This window comes from Anas acuta, chromosome 5, assembly GCF_963932015.1.
Source record: "Anas acuta chromosome 5, bAnaAcu1.1, whole genome shotgun sequence".
In the NCBI taxonomy this organism is placed as follows: domain Eukaryota; kingdom Metazoa; phylum Chordata; class Aves; order Anseriformes; family Anatidae; genus Anas; species Anas acuta.
The window spans coordinates 39,647,080-39,660,327 of record NC_088983.1 but is presented as its reverse complement, the minus strand read 5'-3'; the positions used below and the strand labels follow the sequence as shown (position 1 = coordinate 39,660,327).

At 33.4% G+C, this 13,248-nt stretch overlaps 1 protein-coding gene across 1 annotated transcript in view; it reads right to left on the bottom strand.

The window, feature by feature from the left end:
- The window catches only part of LOC137857600 (formin-like), a 150,963-nt gene that overhangs the window by 16,686 nt on the left and 121,029 nt on the right, over window positions 1-13,248 (bottom strand). The window contains exons 15-16 of the mRNA XM_068684309.1: window positions 8,513-8,564; window positions 4,972-5,121 (exon numbers count right to left, since the gene is read on the bottom strand). Coding sequence (XP_068540410.1) covers window positions 4,972-5,121; window positions 8,513-8,564 — 202 coding nt within the window. The remainder of the gene's footprint in view (window positions 1-4,971; window positions 5,122-8,512; window positions 8,565-13,248) is intronic.

Here is a 13,248-nt window from a genome sequence, read left to right as displayed (position 1 = left end):
GATCTGCTGTATGGAAACTAGCCATTTCTGTTTTGCCACACAGGCCTGTAAATCATAATTATCTCCTTGATTTGTCCTATAGCTATACTTTAACCTCAGAAGCGTGTAAAATCTTCCTTTTTTTCTCTGTCTGCATTGCTAAACAATTTGGTACAACTTTTTATTAATTCATGTTGTAATTCATCAGCCATTTCAACTCTGCCTTTCTCACATAGAAAAAAGGCTACATTGGCCACCTAATTTCTACTCAAAATGCTTATAGTATGTAGCCATGTAGAATGCCACATTTTTCTTTTTTCTTCACTCAACCAGATAAGCAGATTTTATGATAGCTGGATGATGCCTTTTTTGCAGAGTTAGACTAATACTCAGTACAGTGTGTTCTGCCATAGTACACTTTGATCAAAATGGCTGCAAATCTAGATTCTCACCTTTTTTTTTATTCATTGTCTTAGGTGACAGACACATGACATTCAATAGACAAAGGTTTGTCCATTGGAATTCCATCTGGCTTATGCATTTTCTTATTCCAAGTACCTGTATAATGTTTTATGCTTTTCATTAATATGCTTGTAATGCTATATGCTATAATATTACGATTTTCATTACTTTCCCCATTCTATGTCATTGAGTTGTGTGCATGTGCAGAGAATCATGATAGGTATTACGATAAGATAGGAAGGTTATGATTATAATATGTTAGATGTGTTGGCACTACAACTGTATAACACAGCCTTATGTAAAATTTCCCCATTTCTAGAAGATATAGTTATGGAAATTCACTTTTAAAATCAAGTTATAACGTAAATCTGATAATCTAAAACTTGTATAACATCTTGAACCAAAGATTATTTTTCCTCCTTGGTGACTGTAATATTGAAAATGAAAATACAATTCAATTCCTCTGTGGCAAGTGTTTCTGTCAAGTTTCAGTCATTTCTAAGGTGCAAAATAGTCTCTTAGATTAGCTTACTTGATGGTTAAAGATTCTAAATATTCTGTTGGCCAGCATTTTTATGAGCTTTTGCAATTCACAGGGTATCTCTTATGATCACGTGGTGTTACAAACAAGAACTCCCCAAACTTACTCTCTACATGTTCTGAAACAGTGAACAACCAATACAACTCATTCTGTATTTAGTAAATTAACACCAGAAAAGAAAAAAGGAGAAAAGTATAGCCAACTCCAACTTACTATAATAAACAAATATTTACTGGGCACTGTTCAGTGTCTTTCTTACTGTTCAGACATTTTCCTCTTTAATATTAGCAACTTACACTGCTACATTCAGACCTTTTGCTTTTTGAATGTGTTACTGCTTTTGTACCAAAAAAGTCACTATAGCTTTTTTCACAAGATTAAGCTGAGACCATCAACATGCTTTGTGACAGAGATAAAATTCAAGAACGAAAAATGCGTTATAAAGGGACTTTTCAAAAATAGGACTTGCCCTATTTTAAAATGTAGCATGTATTTCTCTTCATTAAATAATGATCATGTCTTCTCCAGCCATTGAGACAAACTTTGTTTCTATTTTTTCTTTTCTGATTTCTGTTCCTGAGCTATGAAATGTTAATATATGTTCTATCTGAAAGAAATGGCTTAATCCAGTATGGCAACTATGCTGTAATCTTACTTTTGTGTAAGATACATGGTATGTACAGTATAAGCAATGAGAAAAATTATCAGCAATAATTCCTTTAATATGTAAGTATTGTTAATATGTAAGTATATTCCTTTAATATGTAAGTACATATGGAATATGTAAAGCATAAACATAATGATAATCCTTGTCACACTTATTCTGCAAAACATGCAATCACACTTTGTGATGAAAATAGTCACTACAAACTCCTTTGTATTTTTTCTATATTTATACTTTTCCCCTACATTGAGACTTGTCTAGAATATTCTCTTGAAATATACTTTAGCAGATCTCGAATGCTTTAATAGCTGAGGCAGGGGAAATTTAGGCTTGACATCAGGAGGGGGTTCTTCACAGAGAGGGTGGTTGCACACTGGAACAGGCTCCCCAGGGAAGTGGTCACTGCACCGAGCCAGTCTGAATTTAAGAAGAGATTGGACTGTGCACTTAGTCACATGGTCTGAACTTTTGGGTAGACCTGTGCGGTGTCAAGAGTTGGACTTGATGATCCTTAAGGGTCCCTTCCAACTCAGGATATTCTATGATTCTATGATTCTATGATTTATGGGTAGGCATTCACATAAATTAAATGTATTCAAGTTGTTATTAATACACATTTGTTTTGATTCTGAATGCACAGACATACCCACTGAAAATAAAATGAATAGTCTAAAAAAAGGAAGCGAGACTGGAATTACATGTAATCTACCATGGTATAAGTGCACTGTTGCCAGAAAAATATACCTTCATTTTAGGCTTCAATTTGGCTAGTATCTCAAAACTTCATAAACAGAAGAAAGCAGAAAACTTGATGTACCTGGATGCACACTTACACTAAATAAAAAAGTTCCTTCATTTCCTTTCAAATTTTCTTCATTTTATCTCTACAGTCATTTATTTATTGTATCTATCTAAGTTTGTTAGCTATCTGCAATTCTGTCTTGCTTTTCTAAATGGTGTGCAAATTTTGTCCAGGAAAGAGACAATGATTCAACTATATCTTGCAGGCAGCTAATTTATTTTCATGGTAGGTTAAGTGCAGGACAGCTCAGTTAAAGTGTTTCCCTTACTTTACAAAAAAGCCTCATAGAAATCTAATTAGATTTCTACAGTTGTGTTACATTTAGCAGCCAAGTGGATTTTAGACAAAACACGCTCTTGCAGCTGAGGTTGTCATTTTCTTAAAGGTGGTATCCTTTTTTTCATGAAATTCAGATATTTTAAAGTTCCTGTTATGCAACCCAAAGTAGCTTGTTTTCAACATAAAATTTTAATTTTGGAATACATCTTTTGATTTAGTTTAACTATTATGAATTTTAAGCTAATATGTTTTTAATGATAGATTTGGTATGGCACACCATAATTAATGTTTTAATTTTCTGAGCTGTATTTAATACGAGAGAAATTAAAACCCAATACTAATATTAACATAACCCTATAAACAATGAAATCCGTATTTAGGTATCTACATTCTAATCTAATCTAATTTAGGTATTCTACAGTCTAATTCAGATCCATTTTATGCTTCTGCAGCTCATCCTGAAATTTGAAGAGTAAGATAATTGTAAAAGTATTTACATAATGATGTCAATACTTCAGTTTCAGAACCCAAGATTGAAAATATTGACTTATACTGTCGATTATTCCTCTTTAAAATTTCCTTTACAACAAAATAATTGGTTGAAGATAAACATTTTTATTTTTATTTTTTTAATTACAATCTGTAAAAATGCAAAACAAATAGTGAATCCAATTAATTAGCCAGTTAAGGAAGACAGCTGTCCATTCCTGTCATTCTATGGTTTTTAGTTACCAATGTGCACAATGACTCTTAGCTTTCAAAATTTCTTGGACAGCAGTTCATCAACTGTTAATCTCATACTTCATAAAACAGGAACCTTTAAAGGTCATGACTTCACAGGACATTTTCAAATGATTAAGATAGTTTTCCCATCACTCTAATTTACTGAGGTTCTTCTTTTCAGTAGTACATTCAAAGCAATTTAGCATAATGAAAACAGCTCTTCTGCCATTCTAATTTACTTATTACACAAGGCTCCTCATTTCAGCAGCACATTGACTCAATGAATGACCCAGATTTTGAGTGTCAAGGACAATGCATTGTTCTTTTGACATTAATGAAACTTTACAAAAATAATTTGAAGTGAACTCTGAAAAAGAGTCTGTATAACCCAGAAAGTATCACTACTTTGAAAAAATATACTAACTGGCATTCTGCATTCTACTGATACTGATTTACATTTATGAATAGGACTAAGGGTATATATTAAAGGAACTGATGAAATATTAGTTACATTTTGATTTTTACGTTTTATTTAAATTGTTATTAAACAATAAGAAGTTCTCATCTCACCCCAGTAGGAAAGCACAGAACATAGTAGTTTACTTAGAAACAAAGATCTCTTGAATATTGTTTTAAGAAACTGAGTTTTGTTACGATTTCCAATATAGCATTAAAACATTTACAAGGGACTTTAAATCAATTTATCTGAAGGGAGAAATTGTATCCCACCATCAAGGTGCTAACTGCAGAAAAAAGAATGGATGTGTGATCTGGACTTTTTTTTTTTTTAATCCATTCTTCTCCAAGGCATGACAATGTTAGCACTTTCTAGGTCTTTTCAAATTAATTGAGATATGGTAAACATGGTTCCCTTTTAGTGGAAGTGTTTTTTGTTTGTAAAAGATTTTTAGCTTCTTTAAGAAAATCAAGCAAATAATTGAAGGGTTTATATATATATTTTTTACTCTAACTAATAAAATCAGGAGTCTGTGGTGAGATCTAGCGGCAAGTAGTTTGATGTCCTCAGCAGGACACCAAAAGTCAGAAGTGGTGCTGTAAATCCAGTGTGGGGCTTCAACACAGTGCTAAGTGTGTCCTGAATCTCTGGGGCTTCCCTTTGATGCAAGTGCAGTATATTAACTGGAAAAGCATTCACTTTTATTTGTCTGTACTGTCTGCGACAGCAATATCGCCTCATTTAGGCTAGTTCAACATGAAAATGCACAGAGAAGCAATCTGTTACAAATTAGCACAGCTCCCCTTTCATTTTACTAGCTAGTAATTGGAAGGGGTTACAAAAGTGTAATTTATCAGATTATATGTGTTTATCTTTTTGTGGGGACAGCATGCCTTTGGTGAATTTTCCTACGCACCCTGAGGGAATAATCTTTCCTTGATGTCCATTAGATCTGAAAGAAAACAATGACGCCTGTGAAATATAGGAGTATAATTTGTTGGGTTTGAGAAGGAACAGTTTCCCAGACATCTAAAATGGTATTAATGACTTTATTAGAACCTTACCGCTCCTTGGAAATGCTTTTGCTCTCTCGTTTCCAAATGGTCTTGAAGTCACTGCAGAATTCGTACCACACCGTGAAAACATAGTTTGGTGTGATCTCCTTCTCACCAGGCTTTGGCTTTATCCCAAAGTATCCCACTGTTTCTTCAAAGCTATGATGGGGGGAAAAAGAAACTGTCAACACGTAAGACCACGGGGGAAACAGTTTCTCTGAGGACTGGTTCCTGATTCAGTAGTCAAGGCTGGTAATTACCGTAACTTCCCCTTAGCCTTGGAAATCATAGCAGCAATTCATGCTGAGTATAACTAACCTTCCAACACCTACCTCACTCCTAGGAGGTCAACTTACAGATGCATGAGCTATCATATAGACATGTCACATAGTCAAAACAATTTTAAACAGAAAAACTGGATTTAGTGTATTAAAGGAAATGCTATATTTTATCTATGTCTTTAATTTTGCAACGCTCCATAGAGAACTTATTTTGCCATTTATCTTTATTGAAGGACTACAGAAGAGTCATATGCCAAGTCAATTAAAAAATCTCCAGGTTAGGCTAGAAATAACGTTCAAGTAGTTAGGGAGAATTCTGAGTAGCAGCAAAAAAAGCCACAGTCCGTGCCAATACTCATTTTGCTAAACTCTTAGAGAAAATAAATCTCCTTCCAAGTGTGTAAATAAGCAGATAACAGCAATTATTTTTATGAAAATACATTGCCAATATTGTAATGTCCTTTTATTTTATAGTGTGGATACAGTATTGTTATGCAGCTGAATATTTTCAAAGTAGCCTTTTATAACAAAAGATACTTCTAATGGCATTTTAACTGCCTTTATGACATTGCTTTGTAAGATAAAATGAAGCAATTCACATTACTAGCGATACTATGTGGAGACTGATCTAAACAAAACAAAATAGTATGTTAATTTTTGTAAAGGTTGAACCACTTTTCTCTGCAAAGTGTATGTCACAAATCCTGTAAAATTTGGTGAAACTTACTAAAACATGCCATAATTTAAAAATAAAGGTAACAACATATTTCAAAATAATCCATTTTTCTTTAAAAAACAAACTTATTTAAACAAAGGAAAATTATATTCTTCTTTATAGCTGCCAATTGGTCCTAAATCTAAAATACAGGAAGTGTAAATATTGAACATAAAATAAATAAGAGGTATTTGAAAGATCTGTTAAGAGTCTCTCAACTATTAAACGGATGTCACTTGAACAACAGATGCAGCTTGAGGAAATACTTCTTTCTTAACTTCTACATGTATTTGCATAGTCCATTGTATGTTTTTATATGGACTTGCCGAGGACAGCATCAAGTATTAGCTGGGCTTGAAGAATACAAAGTAACTATCCAAAGACAGAGAAGATACCCCCCAAAAAGCAAACCAAAATTTACTCCAACTGCTTTACAAAGTAAGGAAGTTCAGACTTGAGATACGCTAGCCATATGCTCTGTTTTTTATTCTTTAAAGACACATACAGCTTCTAGGACATGTTGGAGAATATCCCGTATTGCTGGTAGTTTTTTAAATCCTTGTACATGATAACCTTTAATTTTCTCGCACAGGTTTTGCGTGAGACATGAAAATATATTCAGTTAATTGCTGATCAACGGTAAAGGAATGACTGAAATGAGTACCAATAAGCCCATAATATTCCAAGTTGAAGGGTCCTGTAGTGAAACTACCAGGAGAAAGTAAATAAATAAATAAATAAGCTAATGCAGCTTTCAATGTCTGTGTTAACCATTCTGGGATTTCAAACACTAAAAATACTAAAATGCCTTCATCGGTCATACGGTTAAAACAGTTCACCTGTACTGGACAGGGTGAAGGTGATTTTCATCTCCATTACACTCAGCTGGCAAAGTACTCCTCAGTTGTTCGTACAACTTGACTAGGACAGCTGAGTGAGGGACAGTAGGACCAGAAACTTTCTTTGCAGGTTTGCTTCAGATAACAGCATCCCTATTAACATCATGATCTCTTCTTCCTTCCTAACTGAAACCTTCACTGTTCCAACTATACCTGTCCTGAATTCTGAATTCTTCTACACCCTCTCTTTCTTCCTCCGCCCCTCTCTGTGTTTCATCTTTGGATGTTCCCCAAGTAGCACCGTTTTGCTTTAATTTAGCTTGCTCTAGCTTCCTCTGCTGCTTTTTGACTTTTAGGAGCAACAGATCTTTTTATCAGTAACTTAAAATACTGAACATTCAGGTAGCATTTGTGAAACACAAACTCTTTATCAGACAACTAATTCCTTAAGTCAACTACAAATTAAGCATACTTTTGTACCCCTGAGTGTCTACTCTGCTTTAGAAAGGCTACAAAGCTAGAACATTAGAGCAACTGCACCAGAGAGGGAAAATTTGGAGGTAGGCAGAAAGTAAAGAGCCTCACCAGCTAATATTAGTCAACAGGTTCAGCCAACTTTCTGCCACCCTCTGCAGCAAATGGTAACAGTTCACCTAAGACTTGAATTGAGTTTGGGAGGTGCCTCTCTTCTGAATATCTAGGACGATTGTCTCTCTTCTGATTGTCTAGATCACTCTTCTGATCTGGGTGTCTCAGTTAGGTCAAGTCACTCAGGGCTCAGAAATCTAACATAAAAATACAGACTGCAACAAATCTACCTTTAGACCATGAAGAATAAATATTCATTGAAGTTAAAAATCAATTTTATTGAACATATGACCATATACATTATGATGTAGAAAACTACTTTTTTCTAATATTCAGATGAAGAAACCTCATCTATTACTCTTTATCTGGATGCTCTTCAAAAAAAGCAAAAAAAATTGTTTTATAAGGTTTTCTTTAAACAGTCTTACAGCTGGTTTACATTTTATATGAATAGAGCAAAACAATCTCAAAATGTATGAGGATAGAAATTTTTCGCATGTGATAATGTGATATCTTTACAACTAAAAGTTTTAACAACTAAAACTACCTTCATTGATATAAAGAGTTCCATAGCTAACACAAATAAGGTTAAAAGCAGATACTTCAATCTCAAAAAAAAAAAAAAAGAAAAAAAAAGTGGTAAACAATATTTATTATAAATATTGTTTTATTAAACATTTTTTTTAAATCTATTCAGAAATCAACTTATCTTACTTCTTCCCATATGTTGCCTCCAAAGGCCTAAGTAAGGAATAGATGTTCAGGCAACAAAAAACATTTAGATTTCATTGGCTTCTTAGTATACTGCATTCAATAGCTTAGGTGACAAAAAGGTTCTATGACACTGAAACACATTTTCAGTACATTAAGCAGTTAATCAGTTATTACAATATTCTGTAAGATTCTGATTCAATTAAATGTTATGATTCAATGATTCAATTAAAATCTCAAACAGAAGACTGGGTAAAAATTCAACTGAACACTTTCCTGGAAGGCTACATAAGAAATGTTCAGAAAGTACATTAATTCTTTGAAGTTCAGATGCTTTTCTCTATTTACTCTGTTCCTAGATCAATAACATCTTTGACCAAAAATAAACTGTTAGAAAGCACAAGCAAAAAACTTACTATTTTTGTGCATTTTCCAAACTGCTCTCTTCTTTTTTACGTTCTTCTTTAGCTGCCAATGAAAAACATTTCCAATATATAAATTACTCCCATAATGTTTTAGAGATCCTACGTATTTAACATTTCTTACATTCAAAATTGGATAGGTTGTACACTAAATATAACAAAAGTGGTAAAAAAAATTACCAATTTTCAATTTTTATTTCTTGTACATAAATTTATGCTTTTTAATGTAGCAATAAGGTGTATTGGATTTTAAAAGTCATTTAAAATCTGATACTATAATATACAGAAATAGATATTTATCAAAATAAAACCCAAATAATTAGACTTGAGTTTCAGATTAAAAATAAATAAATTGCTGTATATTCATTTATTGCTGCAAAAACTTTCAGATTTAAATCCATTTTTGCAGTGCTAATAATTGAAAGTTGATGAACAGGTACTGAACATAGTTAACACCAAGTGTTCCATATAGCTATCACATTTTGTTCAGGAAGTTGGTAAATAAAAACACATGTACTAAGTTTTGAATGTATGGTATGTACATCATTTTTTGAAAAAGAAGCCAAGAGTTTGAAATACAGTCAGTGAATGTGAACCCCTCTGTTACAGAGTGCTGACATGAACTACTTAAAGGGATTCAATTTTCAAAGGATGGGCATTCTCTGCTTTTGAAAATGTTTCCTGAGCTGGATACTCAAGCAAAAGCATATTTTTTTACAAAAATGTTGATCAATTCTTCTTAATTCCATGTACAGTATAGTCAATTTAGCTGCAGCAGAATACTACAGATGTATACAAATTACTGAAGGGGTAAAGTTATTCCTATTCCATAACAGAAAAATTATTTATGTGAAATGTTAATACAAACAGAATTCAGACATGGTAATGATACCAAATGAAGAATTGTATCTTCAGGCTGCTCAGTCTATAGAAGTGCATACACTGGTTGAAATACAGTTACAAACTTTTTTTTTTTTTTCATACAAGGCCACTGATCCAATTTCATGACAGGGGTACCCTCACAGAGATCCATACTAAGCTAAAATCACTTAAAAAATGGTTTACTTCACAGCACTGCTGCACATGGACAAAACAAATTAAATTCTACATATATATTGAGTGAATGTGTTGTAGATAGTTATTCAAGTATTTCATTATGGCAAAAGTAGAAACAATGTTATGTGTCCTGTGTCAGGAAAACAATGAATTCTATACCATTATATTATCCACCTCAAATCTTGGTGGCAAGACAGCTATGACAGAAGTTCTCTTTTATGTGTTTGTTTCGGGCTCCTGAGAAATTCAACTCAAGTTAATCTACTATACTTAATTCATTATTTCCACAGCTCTCATATATTTTTTTTATCATTAAAAGTAGAAAACGTGAGAATTCTGATAGTTCATCCTGATACAAAATTAACTACAAAGATGATTAAAATCTGAACTATGTATAAAACTGTATGCTTTTTGATTACACTGATAACTTCTTTCTGGTTGTTGAGGAGATCAAAAAACATTAAGTAAACCAAAATCCCCACATAGCTACATTCAGAGCTACAGCAGAAATCCAGTATCATCAGTTCAGTTCCCTGATACAACTGCACATAAGCAAGAACACAATGACAAGGATAGCATGATTATAGGCTTATATAACTATAGGTTATATATAGGTTATATAACTACAGGTGGTAAGAACCCACTTACTGTTTTTTTTAATCTCGTAAGAGCAGAGTAAGGGAAGACAGAGGAAAGACATTTTAATTTATTATAGAAATTGGAAAAAAGGTGTGACTTATAGGAAAGAACACGCAAAGTTTACATTAATATGACAGTGTGTTTGTTTGCATACCAATATAAGGGAAAAGAGGAAGCAAGAAAGTAACTGTATTATATGTATGACTGTTTTCCACACCTTTAGCTATAATCATGTCTACCCAATAACTACTTAAAAGCATTACTTTGAAATTAAGATTTCAGACAGTTTTGAAACACATGTTTTGGAGATGTGAACCTCAGATTAAATCTAACCCAAAGTTTGGATCTCTGTTGTATACATAGTGGCATTAGTCTCTGTTATTTCAAACCACAGATCCAATCCTACCGCACCAAATCACAATATAGATACAGATATACATTGCAAAATACAGATTTTTTAATCTGCAATTTTGTAATGTGTACAGATTACTCATAGGTCCTTCAAAATGACTTACCAGAAACTGTATTTGGTAAGGTGACACCCTTCTGTCTGCCCTTAGTCATTAGGCTCGACTACCTTTGAAAATGAAACTGCCAAATGTAGTTTGCTGTCTAGTCTCATCTCCAAATGCAGGTTCTTAATATACTCTTCTGTTTGAATTTGGTTAAGATACTGAATAAAGTCACAGACCCTATCTTATGACTAACAGACAATGTTAATGAATATGCTTTCTTCTAATACAGATATGAAAACCAGGATCAATGAAGAATTTTTATCTTTCTACAGACAAGAGTTCTGAAAGGATAACATCTACTGACAAAATATTCAGATCTAATATGCTGCTGGAATAATCTTTTGCAATACAAACAACTATAACAAAATTGGCCTTATTCATCCTGCTATCTGTATCTAGCTAACAGAATAAGAAAATAAATGGAGTACAATCTTATGAATTTGCCTTATGAACCTCAGATATTTCTATCAATTTCTTTTTACTGAAATACAGAAGTAAGCATTTGAAGAGTCATGATCCTGTAACAATTCTAAGAGTGAAGTGGTAAGGGGAAAAAAAACAACAAACAAACAAAATACAAACAAACTTTATTTATTAATGATACATATTCTGCTTGCTGAGGATAAAACAGCATGCCAAACGCTATCTTGAGAAATTATGAGAAAATATTTATTTTTAATGCTTCTAATAAGTGCACAGCAACTCCCAGCTACAACAGAACTAAGATCTTTTCATACATCTGGCTGCTAAGAAATAGTTCCCCAAAGAACAAAAGAAAGTAAATATTGGATAATGACACAGACTGAACACTGGAGAAGGCCAGTAAATAAAAGACAAAAGCAGAAGGATGAGACAGCTTGCTCCATGAGTGGAGGGCAAAGAAAGAAAAATGCATGGACACAACTGTGTAAAACTATGAGTTACACCTGGACTGCTAGTCAATATTTTTAACACCGGGTGGAAAAGTCTTCTGGCATTTCTCTCTGATACTAAGTATATGAATGCATGTAAGAAGAATAATTCAGAAATATCTACTGATTTAGTTGTGCCCATTACACTCACTACAGCTTTTTCATTTTTCAATATCTTATTATTTTCAGAATTAAAAGATCTTGTGCATAACCTTTTATAATTTTTACAAACATTCTGGAGAAATGAGAACCTTCAAAATTATGAGAATGACCAGAGAACGTGCAGTTATGGTATAGAAATCATAACTTAGTTTTTTATTTCAAGGCTGAGTTAAATATGCTTCATGTATATTTAGAGACTAGCAAATTATAGTTTTTTTGTTTGTTTGTTTTTTGGGGGGCGTGGAACTACCCTAAAACAAGGCTTTTTTTTTTTTTTTTTTTTGTTCCAAGTAAGGAAATGGGTCTTTTCTGACTTTTCCAACCAACCACACTTACATTAAAACAGAATCTGGGATAAGACATAGTCACAGAAAACAAGCAAAACCAAACAAACAACACAAAAAGAAACAACCCTAAACATGCAAAACCAAACCAAATCCCCTAATGATATTCCTCTCTGAACTTTATAGAGCTTGGACAGTGAGACAAAAGACAGGACATTTCCTAAGCATACAAGAACTCACATTCACCATTAGTCAAGACTAAAACTCTTAAGCAGTTATGCCAAAAGAGAGCCAAAAGAAGCCCACACATAATTTGTGAAGATAGGAATGTATTAACCCTTTAAACAAGGGTTGAATAAGAAAGGTGTATACCCAGAGAAGCTCGGATGGGGTTATCTTTCCAATGTGCTAAATGTCACATTCTGTGGCATTACAGAAGTAAGGAGAACAACCAACAATTGTTCTAATTTTCTTGGTCTTTTTAAAGCATGAAGACATGCCACCATTTGATAACAGATCCAAATCTCTTCGAAATTATGCATTGCAGGTATACTTGGATATCAGATGTTGAGGTCAGAAGACTCTATAGTTAGAAGTACGCTATATATGTCTCCATGCTCAAGTACAATCATCATACAGTCATCTGAGCCATCCCTGAAAGTGTTTAAGGCCAGGCTGGATGGGGTGTTGAGCAATCTATCTAGTGGGAGGTGTCCCTGCCCATGGCAGGGAGGTTGGAATTAGATGGTCTTTAAGGTCCCTTCAAACCCTAACTATTCTATGATTCTATGATAAAAGAGAAACATCTTCACAAATGTATTTAATCAAGGACTGTGCAGGGTGAGAAAAAAGGTCAAAGAAGGCCTTCTAGATGGATACACAGACTAGAGAGGATCATTAAAAAATACACGTTCTGCTTTCATACAAAATTCTAGACAGGTTTAAAATCCTAGACACTACAGTAATATAAAGAACAGCAGGTTCTACAGCAGGATGGATTTAGTCTCCCTTGTTTTTGCTTTCAGTAGAACTGTTACCAGTGAAACCTTCAAAACAAATTTCATTTTTAAGCAACCCTTTATTCAAGACACACACTAGGTGTGAAGTCTGGGGAAAAAGACCTTTCTCTTCCCTTTTAACAGCACTACCAGAAAGCACTCTTT